Raw genomic sequence first — 15,708 nt, forward strand, 5'->3', positions numbered from 1 at the left:
GTGGTAGATAGACGTAGAATGAACACGGTAGCGCTTCGCGCTGTCGTGCCACAGGTCCTTGGTTCGATCCTTGGGCCGGGCAAGGCCGACTCAGCCTTTCATCCCTTCAGTGGGTCGATAAAATGAGTACCAAGCATGCTTGGGAACTAACACTGGGGGTTCCGCGTTCGGCTGACCACCTGACCGGAACATATGCTCCTGCACCCCAGAGCCCAAGGTCAAGAAAACTGAGATGGGCACAGTCGGCCTTGGCCCTCTTAATGGGCTGTCGCGCCACTGAGTTAGTTATAGTTTAGTTATCTACTGTGATACAAATAACATCAAATGTATTTTTTATGTATTATAGATATTTCAGAATTTAGTTGAAATGAATAAAAATTTAAAACTTTTATGTCAATAAAAATTATTAAATTTTGAAAACTACAAGGAAAAGAATACTTGCTGATTTGCAATAATGTAAAAACAACAACATACCATTTCAATGCATGCTTTGACACCAATCATTATGTTTCCACTATATACTTTCCCATTCTTGCTTAATGCTTTTTTAGCCTGAAGTTTAGACTGATATTTTACATGCATCCAATTTCCATTTGGTGAACTCTAAAATAAAATGGAATAAATAAATAATCTGTATGTCAATGAAAAAAATTTATTTCTCTCCCAACGTTGTCATATCTCTATATATATTAATGAATGGCCCTATTAAATTTTTATTAAAAGTTTGTTTCTTTTTTCAGCATTTCTTTTATTTAAATGATTAATTTTTTTAAAAAAATAATTTTGAAACGTAAATACAATGAGAATTGAAGCTAAACATTTTTGTCTAAAGCAAATTATCATATGGTCCCTACACTCATAATACATAACAAATTTGATAAAATTAAATTTTTTATTTTAGTTGTAATTGTTTTTTATTGTGGACATGAATTAAAGTTATTTGGAATGACAAATCTGAATAACATAAGATTTTTTGCTGCATTTAAAATAGTGAGAGCCTCTTAACTTCATACTTCTTTAAATCTTGCCTCCTAATATTATTGTGCTTTTTCACAAAACTTACTAGTGCTGAAAATCTTAAAAGTAATAATACATTAATAAAAAGTAATAAGCAAAAAAAGAACAAAACAATAAAAATTATGAAATTATTGGACTATCCCTTAGTTAAAAAATCCTATGATTAAAAATCTCAATCAATTCTTTTCTTTATTAACTTGAATGGGAGTGAATTAATGAATAATACCCAAGTCAAGTTCAAGGATAATGGTACTTTATCTATAACTAGAAGAGGGCAAGAACATTGGCTTGCCAGTGACGAAGAAAGTGGCACTTCACCAACGATAAAATTAACAAGAGAAATAAAATTTGGCAATGATCAGCAAAAATTTGAGAGCTTTTTCGGTTTGATTTCAGTAAGCGGAAAGTGAAGCCTGAAACTGAGTATCTCCAGTAAAATACAGCTGAGAGTGCAAGACTCCTTCCCACCAAATTCAACTTAGTATACACACATACGGATGCGCACGTATTTCATCAAACATGTAAAATGACTGGTGCTCCAGAAGATCAACATGCCGAAATAGATTATGGTTAAATGAATTATGAAAACGTTGAATGGAACAATTTGAAAACCACGCTTTTTACATAATTTGTGACTAAATCCGACATAATAAAGAAAAAGTATCTCGTTTCAGGGAATGGAAAATTAAACATTTTAGTAAAACACCCAATTAAAAAACCATCTTTAAGGGCTTTCATAAAAAAAAGCACTTTTTAAAAATGTCACGCACAATGTTAGATAATAATTATATAATTCTGTTTAGATTTAAATGTTAAATGACTCTCTATAAAGATATAGAATCTAAACATTTTAATATTTAAGTTGACAACATAAAAATGGCAAATAGAATCTCCCACACATTTTTAAATCTTAAATTTATTAATAAGAGAAAAGTTAATAGGATTTACTTACTTTGTGTTCGATAATATTTCCATATTGGTTAAACTGTTGAAGAATGTAGTGGGAAGAAGCTGGTGGAAATCTATTTTATATAACATAATTAAAATTAGTTCTTCCGTATTTACATCACATTTAACATAAAAGAGTAAACAAGAGATAAAGAAAAAAAAAGTTTTAATTTACCCAAATATGGTAACCCAAGATTCATCCAATTGTTCACTGCTTTTTAAGGCTTCCCTAAAATTTAAAAAAGAATTTTTTTTTTCATGCCAAATCTTTAAATTTAATTTGAGGAAGGAAAAAAAAACAAAACAATTGTGATATTTAGAATAAAATAAGAATACATAATAAAAAAAACATAAAGAATTTTCAAATGTAAAATAAGAAGGTATACGTTACAGTATTAGAACTGAAATAACAAACAATTCAAATATCAGCGTTAGAATTCAATGTAATATATTTTTTACAATTATCAGAAACACCTTTTTATCAAATTAAATTTAGATCTTAATCTGCCATTAATTTAATAGCTCTTTTTGATAATCTCTGAAAGAGATCTACAACCTTAGGTTGCAGTCAGAGTGTAATAAAGACGATGCTATCAGTGATTAACTTTTAGAGCTGAAAGTTGAATTAGAAAGAAAAAAAAGAAGTTATTTTCGAAAAACCTAGCATCTCATACAATCAAACCTCTACTCAATTTTTTAAAGCTAACTAATTTTTATGATATAAAATTAAATGCAATTTTAAACAAAAAAACCTAATTGTTTATTCATTTAAACTACCTTATTCTATCATTCATTATTGGTAAATTTGTTATTGTTGCTTATCCTCATAGATTTGACATTAGTCAGATCAACTCTGAAAAGTTGTTGACAGCCAGAAAGTCGACGACAAGGGGTCGGAAGTTAAGTCCGACAAAATCAAGTATACGTTTCAGTGGGGCTGGATGGACACAGCATTTCTTACAAGTCGGGTAAATTTTTGTTCCACGTTCGAATGTTAAGGAGCTTCGACCATATGGAGGTAATGTGCAGCTTCAGTTGAACTGAAGTCAGAAGCACCCGGTAAATTTGTTTTTTACACACAATTATATCAGTAGGGATCATTTTTATTGATGCTAAGTTCTATTCATCATTCTGGTTTTCATGGTGCTAACACAAGGAAGTGACTTTTCCACACCAAGAAAATGATACTGATTAAAGATAAAATCGTTTCTGAATTTTTTTTTAACCTTCGATAACAATGGAGGTAACCTTTAAGAACGACCAATCTCCATTAATGACCATTTTACTGTTGAACAGAGAGCTATCGCCTTGGAGAGGTTTCACTGTACATAATTCCTCAAAATGTTTATCTCCTAAGTGCTTTTTAAGCACTCAAAAAATATTTTTAAGGACTATATACTTGAACAAAATGCAAAATAATCTTAAAAGACTTTATATGATCATGATAAAATAACTAGTTTCTGACAAACTCTTTTCTTAATTATATAAGCCATTATAAAATAATCAAGAAATTTTTTGGTTCGATAGCAGAGGGTGGAAAATGAAGCCTGAAATAGAGAATATCTTGCAAAATACAGCAGAATTGAACGCGAGAGTGCAATAATCTCACCGAACTCAGCTCAGTAGACGCACATGCGAACTCCCAAGTATTTCATCAAACATGTAAAATGTTTGACGCTTTCATTCGCTATGGGCCGACGGTACACCGAAATAAATTGTGGTTGAATGAATAGTCAAAACGTTGAACAATGAGAAAAGCACCTTTAAGGGCTTTTAAAAACAAAAATTGAAAATAAGCCCCTTCAATAACTTTTAAAAAATGCTACGCACTACATCTTATACAAGTTTACTTAACATATACACACTATTAAACAATGATTAATGTATCATATTTACCCCTGTGTATAAAAAGGATCGATTTGAGCTGGAGACAAAAAGGAAGCATTATTCATAGAAAAGGATCTACTTGGAGTCAATACACCACTATAATGAGAGGCATCACCCATAAAAGAAACTGGAAAAAAAAGTATTAATTTTTCAACAAAAGACAACTGTAATGAAAAATCTAAAGAAAACAATTTTAAACATTTATATATGAAATATTTTTTAGATTAACAATTTTAAGGTTATTAAAGTAACCGTCTTAATTATTTAGATACAACTTATTAATAGGTAATACGTTTTAAAGTGTTGTTAAACTTTAGATGAAATTTTTATGAATAACATTATATGAGATTTTTTTTGAATTACAAATTGAATACATTTTATAGTATTACAAGGTAAAAAAAAAACTTTTTTTAAAATAATAAACTGCAAAAAAACAGTTTTTTTTTGCTGTTTACTTAAAACAAAGAGTAAGCAATACTTCATGTTCTAAATTAAATGTAATTAAAAGTATTGTTCAGTATAATCTTGAAGACTTTTTTTCGCAATTAATAAATATTATCAATAAACAATTTTAAAGTATTCACTTTCCTTTTATAAACAGACGAAGACAATAAAAAATTAAAAAAAGAATAACTGATGATTTTGAATATGCTTTGCACAGCACTTTACATTTCAACTTAACATACAAATAAAATTTTAATTTGATAGGTATTTTTTGTATTTAAGAATGAGTTTTTGTGCATCATTTTTTATGAAAATGTCATACTTGAGAGCATTAATGTCATTAAATAGAAGTATTCAATTTACAGCATTTTAATCAATTTGCTTAATAAATTCATTGTGAAATTTTTTGTTCACTAAAATACATAAAAATTTTAAATTAAAGGAATGTAAAAAATATGAGGTTCTATTGTTTTCATTAAAAAATATTTGAAAATAATGAAAAGGACTAAAATTATGAAATGGACTGCATACAATAGTGAAGTAATGGGTATGTTTTAGTGAAGTACCAATGATTTTATATTAAATAAAGAATAAACTACTTTTATGAGATTTATTTTTAACACAATGAAGCTTTAAGCTTAACAATGGTCATATGTGATGCAACATAAATTATTGCATATGTGATGCAAATAAAATAATATACGTTAATAACATTTTAAAGAAAATTTCGATATTTTTGATATTTTCAANTTAGATACAACTTATTAATAGGTAATACGTTTTAAAGTGTTCTTAAACTTTAGATGAAATTTTTATGAATAACTTTATATGAGATTTCTTTTGAATTACAAATTGAATACATTTTATAGTTTTACAAGGTAAAAAAAATTAAAAAAATAAATAAATTGCAAAAAAACAGTGCTTTTTTTGCAGTTTATTTTAAACAAAGAGTAAGCAATACTTCACATTCAAAATTAAATGTAATTAAAAGTATTGTTAAATATAATCTTGAAAACTTTTTTGACTATTTATAAATAGTCTCAATAAACAATTTTAAAATATTCACTTTCCTTCTATAAACAGACAAAAAAAAAAAAGGAAGATTTTAAATATGTTTTACACAGTACTTTACATTTCAACTTAACATACAAATAAAATTTAAATACGATAGATATTTTTTGGATTTAAGAATGAGTTTTTGTGCATCAGTTTTGACGAAAATGTCGTACTTGAGCATTAATGTCATTAAATAGCAGTATTCGATTTACAAATTTTTTTATCAATTTGCTAAATAAATTGATCATGCAAGTTTTCTTTTACTAAAATATATAAAAATTTTAAATTAAAGGGATGTAAAAAATATAAGGTAATATTGTTTTCATTAAAAAATATTTGAAAATAATGAAATGATGAAAAGGACTAAAATTAGCAAATGTGCTACATACATACAGAATATTGAAGTAATAGGTATGTTTAGTGAAGTGCCAATGATTTTATAATAAATAAAGAATAAACTACTTTTTTGAGATTTATTTTGAACACAATGATGCTTTACGCTTAAAAATGGTCATATGTGATGCAACATAAATTATTGCATATGTGATGCAAATAAAACATATATTAATAACATTTTAACGGAAATTTCGATATTTCTAAATAATGCTCCTTAATATAAATATTGCACTTGAAAAATATTAGAAATATAAATAAAAAAAATTACTGCACACATACAATAAAAGTTAGTTTACACTATCAGAATTTTTCTTAAAAACCAAAGTAAAATATTGAATTTATACAATTACCTTTTTTTCATTTATGCCTCTGATTGTAGTAAGCAAATGTTATGTTTACCAATATTAAAAAGCAGAAAAATTTGACTTGGTGATAGTCTGGTTTATTTTAAGAATTCTGAGAGACATTATGACTAAATTCAAAATTTACTCACAATAATTTCATTCATATTTCAGCAGATAAGCAATAATTTGTAAGCATTTAGAAATTACATGTTAATTTAACTCACAATAGCGATTAAACTAAAGATTAAAAATATTTTTTGGAAAAATTTACTCTTTTTCATTCGGTTACAATCAAACTAAAAGTACTGATATAATTAATGGAAAATAAAGTTATTTAAAAGATGTGATAAATCAGTTTTACAATCATATTGGTTTAAACCAGCCAACCTATAGAATAAAATATGTGAAAAAACATGCATAATTTCAGACTTAGCTAAAATATTTCATAACTATATTTTATCAGAACAAGCTGCTAAATTATTTTATAAACAAAGTATAAACTAAAATTTTTTTATTACTTAATTAAAATGAGCATATTAACAATGAATTTTAGTTAGTACAGATAAGAGACGATGCGGAAGCATTCATAATAATGAGATAACACAGAAATAAATATATACAGTATAAAACAAAAATCAAATTACCTTGCTTGTCTGTAAATTGAGAAATCTCCAACTGTTGGAAAAGGATAAATATAATTCTTAGTGAAAGTAATATTAAAAACATACCTAATATTAAAAGAGTAATGCATAGAAAAGTTTTAAAAATAAATACATCCTTAATAAATTATTTTAAACAGCATAGCTTATTTTAAAACATTTGCAGCATAATTGTGCATTTAGAATGAAAATCTATACTATGTTTCATAACAAAGTTTCAAAACTCAAACAGAATTTTCATAGCATCTAGCACATAACAATGATTTTTTTAAAAATCCAATTCTTTATTATTATTTGATTATTTTTCTCCAAAAACTTAAATTCTATACCTTTGAAGTATCAAATGAAGTAGTAAGAGTTGGTGTACTGTACAACAGACCTTCAACAGGGGGTGCACCACTTTTGGTTGGATTCGGACTATTTATAACAGAGCTAAATAGAGAATAAAAACATTAATCGAACTTCAGAACAAAAATAAATAAAAGATTAAAAACACAGAATTTTTTACAATTGAATACACATTTAAAATTTTTCACTAGATATACAGGCTCAGTAAGGTTGGTTTAAAAAGTCGAAGTATTTTAAATCTTTTAGGAACAGTTGTTACTTACCACCACTAAGAAATATATAAAAATTTTCTGATGCCTTACTTTGCCAAAAGTTGGAAAAATTGAACCAATGCTTAAAAATTTCAAAATTTATTGATTGTTTAGTCCTGAAGTTAATGCTTCAGGACTAAAGTCTCCATTTTTTAACAACAGTGTTTATAAAAGTCTTTTTAATCTTTTAAAAATTAAAGCACACTTGAAAAAATGGTAACTTTTAAGCACTATGGCAAACTGATCAACAAAATCTAATTTTTTTTTAAAAATGCTTTGACATCCAATAATATTAATTAAAAGTTTTTGCATTGCTCTAAATCAGGGGTTGCCAAACTTTTTTGATCATCGACCCCTACATAATTTTTCGATCGACCCCCATAAAAGTAATTTTCTGTTAATTAAAATAAAACTCTATTAGATTCTGGGTTTGTACATTTATTTTATGATTTTGAACATTTATTAAAGTAATAGTACATAGTGTAACAATAGTTTTATGAATAATATATTAATGTTGAAATATAAATACATACCTTAATATTTATTAAATAAAAAGTATATATTAAATAAATTAAATTATTATTTTTTATTATATATTAAATAAAAAATATTTATTAAATAAAAAGTATAATGTTATAAGTAAGTAGAAATAATAAGTAAAGTAACTACAGATTTACTGCTTCTTAATCAATGACATGGGTGTGCCTGTTTTTTTTTTTTTTTTTTTTTTTTTTTTTTTTTTTTTTTTTTTNTTTTTTTGCAAGATTCGTTATATTGGGTTCAAAATTGGCCAATTTTAATCTCAAATCCCCTCGAAACTCCACATTTAATTTATCTCTGTTCTTAGTTAAGATTGAATTTACGTGACTGAAACCGGCTTCAACCATATAGGAACTTGGAAATGCTATCATAAATGGCTGAGCTATTTCGTAAAGTCTTACATATTTTTGCATTATATTTATATTTGTCCAAAATTTGCTTATTGTTAAATTTTTAAAAAGCGTCTTTGCTTCAAATCCCCATAATAATTCAGCAAGCTCATCTTGCAGGTTGATGTCCACGTTTTCAATTTGAGCAGAAAATGGCACAATAATCCAATCAGGGATGTCAATGTTTTCCAAATCAACAAAACGCAGTTTAAAATCGTCGATCAATTTTTGAAGATTACCTGTATATATTTCCAAGTCTTCTTCGTTTATTTCTAACTGTCACATATCTGAAAAATACTGACAATCCTTCGACCAATCGATCCTTCTGGTTCGGATCGACCCCCTGGCTCAGATCAACCCCCGCTTATGTTAAATAGACCCCTGGGGTCTATATAGACCTTTTTGGCGACCTCTGCTCTAAATGAAAGTAGCGAACAACTTTCCCCCTAATTGCTAAATGTTTTAAGATACTATGACTTTTTCGACCCACCCCGATAGAGGTCATAAACCCCTTTTTTCTCTTTACCTAGTAGAAGGTGACTGGTAAGACAGCTGCTGTTCCTTGAACTGTGAAATAGGATTAATTATAGTTGAAGGAGTCTGAAAAGAACTTCTTGGTCGTTTAGATGGTATAGGTGAATTCCAAGATGGAGATATCACCTAAGGAATAAAAGAGTAATTAAAACCAATCACTACATACAAATTATTATCAAATGTCTCACAAGCATGTCAACTTTCAGATGGGTTGGTCAACAGCAATGAATATGACCAATGCTGATACACAAACCTTGATTTAAAACAAAAGTTTGTATATCAAATTGATATTTTTAAAAAATAAATGCTTTATTAAAATTTTTTTTTTACAATTGGAAATGTTAGAAAACACAATAATTAATAATGCTCAAATTTTGTATTTTACTATGGAAAATTACATACTTTAAAATTATGTAAAAATTGTATGCCTTCAATTCAAAATTTTTCAACTGTTATTAAATAAAATAATAAATATTTACTGAGATTTTCTTTTATTTACATTGAATTATCTTTGGATAAACAAGTTTTATAATTGTGTGCAAAAACTTTTCAATTTGATTAAAAAGTTCTTGAAATACAACAAAATTTGCAAAAATAAAATTAACCAAATTATGGAACCACATTTCTCAGATTATGGCTACCCCTATGTTTTGGAGGTCAGGAATTTGAATCCGCTGAAAAAAGATATGTTCATTCAAAGAAAGTAAATTTTTGAAACTGATTTTGTAGATTAAATTATCGTCTTCACTAATTAATTGGCTAATATGAGGGCACCCCATCAAACCAAGATTAAATCCTAGAGTATGAAGATCCAATCTTCAGTTCAAAAGTTAATCAGGGTGGTCAGTTTTTTCCTTCTTCATGCACTGTACATCAATCATATTCTTGAGTAAAAAGCTTAGTGAATCATCTTTTTCTATTCTTGTGTTAATTTTTTACATGTGATAGTGATAAACTACCTTTTAACTTCTCCTGTTCCGATCATATGTTTTATGACAAGAATATTACTCGTCCAGTAGTCCTCTGAATTTTTTTTTCCAGCAGGACTTGTCATAGCGAAATTAAAACAAGAAAATATTTTTCTTTCCCTTTATCATCTCATAGGAACATTATCAAGAAAATTTTCATTCATATTGTAAAAATGTAAATAAATATGTTCTTTTCAAAGAAACTACAATTTTTGAAACATTTGATTTAATTTTTAGAAAAAATTAATTTCTTATAACTTTATTATGATAGATGCAGAAAAGGTGTTCAGAGTGTTCTGAATACTTTTTCTACTTATAATCTTATAGAAAAATAATCACTTTTAACTCAAGCTTTCAGGTTTGATTAAGTCTAGATAGTTGGACTTTTGCATCGTTAATGATTTTAGAATAAAAACAGTTCCCAAATTACGATTAAATCAAGATTTATACATTAATCATTACACATGCAGCCTGCTCAAATGCTAAAATTTAAGTTAAACACTTTGCAATAATTTGTTGAAATTTTTTTTAAAGCAGGTCAAGATTTATATTAATAACTTTTACATTTCTAATTTTGATTATGCTAATATTTCTGATTGTGCTTTTTTTAAAAAAAAATGCTCCTAATTGAATCAGTGAAACTGAAAAGCTAATAGTTTTAACAAGCTAAAGCAAACTGGTTTACACTAAAATCAAAAACTTTATAAGAAACACTTCTATGCTTCTGCAGTGCATCATTATTAACAAATATCAAAGTTATTTGTTTCAATTGTTTTGGTAAATGGGTGCAGTTTTGGACAGTATCTTGCTATCCAAGTACAGAATATTCAACTTTGTGTCCCAAGTGCCCGTTGATTTTTAAAACTTGCCCGACTTATAAACTATAATAAAAAAACATTTCACTTAAATACATCCAACTTACAATAAAAATGCTGGGACACAGACTTATGACTCTGATTATATACTTCGATTAATAAATAAAAATGGTAAAAATGCATTAAAAAATATTCAACATGCAAAAGAATCTAAAATCAAATATCAACTTACAGGAGATGAGGTTTCACCAAAAAGATAAGGAGGTAAGAAATTTTGATTACTGATAGATTTGTTTTGAGGACTAGAAACAGGAGAGCCTATTGTCATTGGTTCAGTATTACCAGGACTACTTGGATCTATAATAAAATAAATATTTTATTACATGGTATTACTTGATATTTGTTTAAATAATACAGATATGGAATTTTATTATAATCAGGGTAACATAAAACTTAATAATTAGATAAATTATGTCATTATTCAGGGTCACTTAGGAAACCTAGAGTAATTTAAGTCATTTGCATAAATGAATTTCCATCACCTATTTGAGTTTGATTGTTGAATTTTAATTCTTATACTATTAGCGGCACATTTTAATAATTTTTTTGAGTGCAAAATTGAAAGCTATGAAGTATAAAAAGCTTTTCAATTCTAAGTTTGTTTAATAACTTTAATCACTATATTCGTATTTTTTACTTTGAACTCTTAAGAAATATTTAAAAAAATATTAAATAATTAGTTTAGTGTAGGTAGATGGTTTACTTCAACGAAAAAAAATTAAAACTTTTCTTCTACATATTTGTTTTATGACAAAGACTATCAAACTTTGTTGGCTCTGCCCAATGACCTGTGCGTGAAGTCGAGTACTATCCGATAGAACAGTTTAACGTGGACCGATACCGCTCACCCTCGGCCCATACGCAGGCTGATCAAAGTTGTTGCCCACCAGCCTACTTACTGCAGCCAGTGATGCGTGAATTTGGTGTTCTACTATATGATCAGTCCACAGCGGGAGCAGTAAGGAAAAGTAATTTATTTCTGATGGAAATATTAACCTTTTTTACTTATTCCGAAACTTGATATCAGAAATTTTAAATTTTTTTTAACAAGGTTAATACATAGTTATATTTTTAGACAATTTCTTTTTTAATTGACTTATTTTTAAAATTTGGAACAAATAATAAGATTATTTTTATCAATAAAATTATCTTTATAATTATATATAATATTATTACCTTTAAAATTTTTAACAGGTATTACCTATAAAATTTATAGTATATATAAATTTACTCTGTCTGTTTCTATAAAAAAAATTTATGACTATTTTTTAACTATTAACAGTTTTTGGTTTTGCTCACATCATATGTAACTGCTAAAACCATAAATCTAACTACGCATTTTATTTCTACTATTACCTCAGACCCAGAGTTGGCAAGTTTTTGACACATGACGGCTTTTACCGTCATGTCAAAAACTCATAGTTTTGGTAAGACTGTATTTTTATTTGAGTTTAACTGCTTATAATTTAAAATTAAATCATTTTTGGGCAATAAAATTAGAAAAAAAGTTGTTAAAAGATATTTAAGAACAGATTCTTGCATTTTCCCAAAATGATTATATCAAAACATACTATTTGAAGTAAAATATTTTGATACTAAACAAAATTTTCAATATTTCCAAGTAGTGATGTAACGAATAGTGATGGGGCCGAATAGCCGCCCAAATTTTAGGCCGAATACTTAATTTTTAAAAATTTCTCTTTTGATTGTAATTAAAGTAATTTTCAAATTTTAAATTAAAAATGAAATAAATATTAACAAAATTGCTTTTTTAAACTTTGTATATTTAAAAAAAAATTTAACTTGATGTATTTTTTGTAATATTTTAAATATCTTGATGCCAACAATAAGGCTTTCACAAATCCCTATTTCCAAGGATCATTTTGTTTAGCATACTACATTACTGAAGAATGTCAAGATTGATTACTTTCATTCATAAAATCTTCCTTTGAGAAACACATGTACACATAAAAAAAACTTTTCTAATCAATTTTGCTTTCACTTGCTATTGTATGCTTCCGCACAGTGACCCCGACTACTGAACATGTAATTTTGTTTGTAATTAAGTTTTGTTTGTAATTAAGTTTTGTTTAATGTGCTTTTTCAACTGAATAAAAGTTTTTAACTTGACAAAATAGCAGTAATTCTTAACTTAGAGTTTGTTAGTAGTTACAAGTTTTGTTTAGTTTATTTCTAATATTTAAGAAATGCCAAATTTTAAATTCTTCTTTTTATTTCTTGAATTTATTAATAGTTCCAAGCTTTTTTGTTTGTTTGTTTATTTCTAACAATTAAGAAGTGCAAAATTTTGAATCCTTTGCAAATCAAGCTATAATGATAAAGTATCATTATTTTAATATAAGTTTTAAAATAAGTTTTTCTAACCTTTCCAGGAATGACACCCTGGATATTGTACACTTAATTTAACACCAAAAAAAAAGGAAAACAATAATTAACTTCAATTATCATTTATAAAAGTAGTGTAACATAGAATAAAATAATAATTTATTGATTTCCAGCATGCAAGGGTATAGAGAAAATAAATCTAAAATAAGTAGTCTAAAATAACTGAGAATAACCTCTAAGCCTATCTGTCTGACTGTATGGTGAAAACATAATTTTAAAATACGATCAAACTGGAAAATTATAAATACTTTAATGCACAATTATTAATTTCTTCAAATCTGACTCGCCTTTTCAAAAAATAACACTGCACTTCATTTCCCTTCACATCATTTATTATAAAAGTATCTAAAAGGCAAGCCATTTGTTGATAAATTGTACATTTTGTGATATTAAAGGGAAAATTGTATTATTATAAGTTAAAGATATTTTTAGTTACATTTATTTTAAATGTGATTGATTTTTGCCTTCTATTATTTAAATTTGTTTCTACCTTTTTCATTTGACATTTAAACTAATGGCAACTGGCATGTTTTCGAAAAGCATTCTGGGTAGCAAAGAAGTGAACTATTTCGGGTCGACGGGTTCTAAAGTCTCCAATTTAATCTTTTAAAATATATTTATGGATAATAAATATTAAGTTTTATGGTGTTTTTTCGTGACGTTTGTTTTTAATTTTTACTAATCTTTAGTTGTTTTCTCTTTCATCATACTTTAAGTTTTGTAATGGAAAAAATCTGCCAATTTCATACAAATCTAGTGGAATTATTTTATTTAAATAAAATAAATTTAGTATCTTAAAATAAATATTCATTCGCAATCATTGGTCTTTCATCTTCACATTCGAGTTATTCTGATCCGAAGAGTGATGGAGTGTTAATACAGAAGCAGGTAAATAAATTTAATTTATTTATCAATATATTGTCTATCAATTTAATTCAATCAAGGATTTAAGAATCTATCAATTTAAGGATTTAATTTTAGCTTTAAATATTATTTTTGATTGTAAGAAAAAGATTTGTGAGTTTATTTTTTTATTAAAAACCTGTATTTTTGAACAAATTAATGAAATCTCGCCGATAAATTTATCATTTTTCTTAGTCTTTAGTCAAAAGAGTTAGTTAACTCCTTATTATAATTTATTTGGCTGTTCATATTATTTTATTGTCTATCAATTTAATTCAATCAAGGATTTAAGAATCTATCAATTTAAGGATTTAATTTTAGCTTTAAATATTATTTTTGATTGTAAGAAAAAGATTTGTGAGTTTATTTTTTATTAAAAACCTGTATTTTTGAACAAATTAATGAAATCTCTCCAATAAATTTATCTTATCTTAGTCTTTAGTCAAAAGAGTTAGTTAACTCCTTATTATAATTTACTTGACTGTTCATAAAGTAGATATTGACTGATTTATCTCTAATTATTTTTGAGATTCTGAGAAAATGATAATGGTTAGTTTTATGAAATAAAATATTTTTTATACTTGACATATCTATCTATATATGCATACTAAAATTTTTACCTAGTTATTTTAATTATAAGTTTTGAAATAGCTTTTATTTTCAATGTGATTTTCATATTTTAATTTTGTTTTTTATTGATATTTAGTTTAGCTGGTAATATCTGAATGAGAACAAATTTAGTAATTCAACTTATATAACCTAATTCGTATTTGTTTTTAGTAAAATTTTTGTTATAATAGTAAAATTTTTACTGTTATAGTAAAATTTTTATGACTATAGTATAATTTATATAATTATAAGTGAAATATTTAATTTTAATACCTGTATTTTTGAACAAATTTATAGAAACGTGAATTTTTTTTTTTCGTTTATCATTTTTATTAGTTTAATCAAAAGAGCTGGAAACTTCCTATTATAGTTTGCTAGTTGACTCATCATAAAGTAACTACTGAAAAAATTTCATCTGATTGCAAAATATATACTTATAAATGCCTTTTTTTAATGTATGGAATATTAAGTCATATATTATTCAAATTTAATTTTAAAAGAAAGTGAAAAGTTTAAAGATTTCAAGTTTATTTATAAGAAATATGGGGATATTTCCGTATCATGATCTGTCTCGCCAAATAGATTTTAAAGATCACGTTACGGAAAGATCACAAATCATGATACGGAAATCACCCCAGAAATATTGTAAGCTGTTTCCCTTTTTATATAACTTTTTTATGTTAGAATACACATAAATTTCTTTTTTTTTAAAGGCAATTTTTGATGATATTTTGGTTAAAGTAATGTTCTTCTTTTATTGGGTAAGGTACAAAATTAGTGTCAATTTTATTTTTATGATGTTATGGTTATTTATTTATTCTTTAACTGGTTTTTGTAAGATTTACGAAACAAGCTATTGGGAGATTAATATTTCTTCTTTTTATATTTGTATAGAATTGACAATTTTAATATTTTGTAAAATAATCACTTTTTCCTAAAGGAGTTAATTTTTCTTTTCTAAAATAAGCATACATAGAATCAGAGCCATTTAAAGGGACAAATGAGTATTTGCCCATGGTCCTGCAGTCTTGATACTCTAAGAGGCGACATTCGAAATTTTGTTTAATAATAATTAAAAGTTTAACTTTTATAGAATTTATATTTAGCATTGAAAATTTTAAGACATCGTTTCTC

At 26.3% G+C, this 15,708-nt stretch overlaps 3 protein-coding genes across 4 annotated transcripts in view; 2 read left to right on the plus strand and 1 right to left on the minus strand.

Annotated features, from left to right (window-relative positions):
* LOC107444862 (Nucleoporin 35kDa) overlaps nucleotides 1–13,395 on the minus strand; it is an 18,740-nt gene extending 5,345 nt beyond the window's left edge. Inside the window, exons 1-9 of one of the 2 annotated variants that reach the window (XM_043053290.2) lie at nucleotides 13,236–13,395; nucleotides 10,829–10,953; nucleotides 8,806–8,939; nucleotides 7,081–7,183; nucleotides 6,737–6,767; nucleotides 3,862–3,979; nucleotides 2,141–2,194; nucleotides 1,970–2,039; nucleotides 475–603 (exon numbers count right to left, since the gene is read on the minus strand). In XM_043053290.2, the coding sequence (XP_042909224.1) occupies nucleotides 475–603; nucleotides 1,970–2,039; nucleotides 2,141–2,194; nucleotides 3,862–3,979; nucleotides 6,737–6,767; nucleotides 7,081–7,183; nucleotides 8,806–8,939; nucleotides 10,829–10,953; nucleotides 13,236–13,272 (801 nt within the window). In that variant the 5' untranslated portion in view covers nucleotides 13,273–13,395. The remainder of the gene's footprint in view (nucleotides 1–474; nucleotides 604–1,969; nucleotides 2,040–2,140; nucleotides 2,195–3,861; nucleotides 3,980–6,736; nucleotides 6,768–7,080; nucleotides 7,184–8,805; nucleotides 8,940–10,828; nucleotides 10,954–13,235) is intronic. The other variant, XM_043053291.2, reaches the window with a different exon arrangement.
* The window catches only part of LOC107440675 (NADH dehydrogenase (ubiquinone) B15 subunit), a 123,070-nt gene continuing 119,501 nt past the window's right edge, over nucleotides 12,140–15,708 (plus strand). The window contains exon 1 of the mRNA XM_071185120.1: nucleotides 12,140–12,150. The gene's annotated coding sequence lies outside the window, so the exon portion shown is untranslated. The remainder of the gene's footprint in view (nucleotides 12,151–15,708) is intronic.
* Nucleotides 13,579–15,708, plus strand: part of LOC107440676 (uncharacterized) — a 60,422-nt gene continuing 58,292 nt past the window's right edge. Inside the window, exon 1 of the mRNA XM_043053289.2 lies at nucleotides 13,579–13,950. The gene's annotated coding sequence lies outside the window, so the exon portion shown is untranslated. The remainder of the gene's footprint in view (nucleotides 13,951–15,708) is intronic.

This window comes from Parasteatoda tepidariorum, chromosome 9 (genome assembly GCF_043381705.1).
Source record: "Parasteatoda tepidariorum isolate YZ-2023 chromosome 9, CAS_Ptep_4.0, whole genome shotgun sequence".
In the NCBI taxonomy this organism is placed as follows: domain Eukaryota; kingdom Metazoa; phylum Arthropoda; class Arachnida; order Araneae; family Theridiidae; genus Parasteatoda; species Parasteatoda tepidariorum.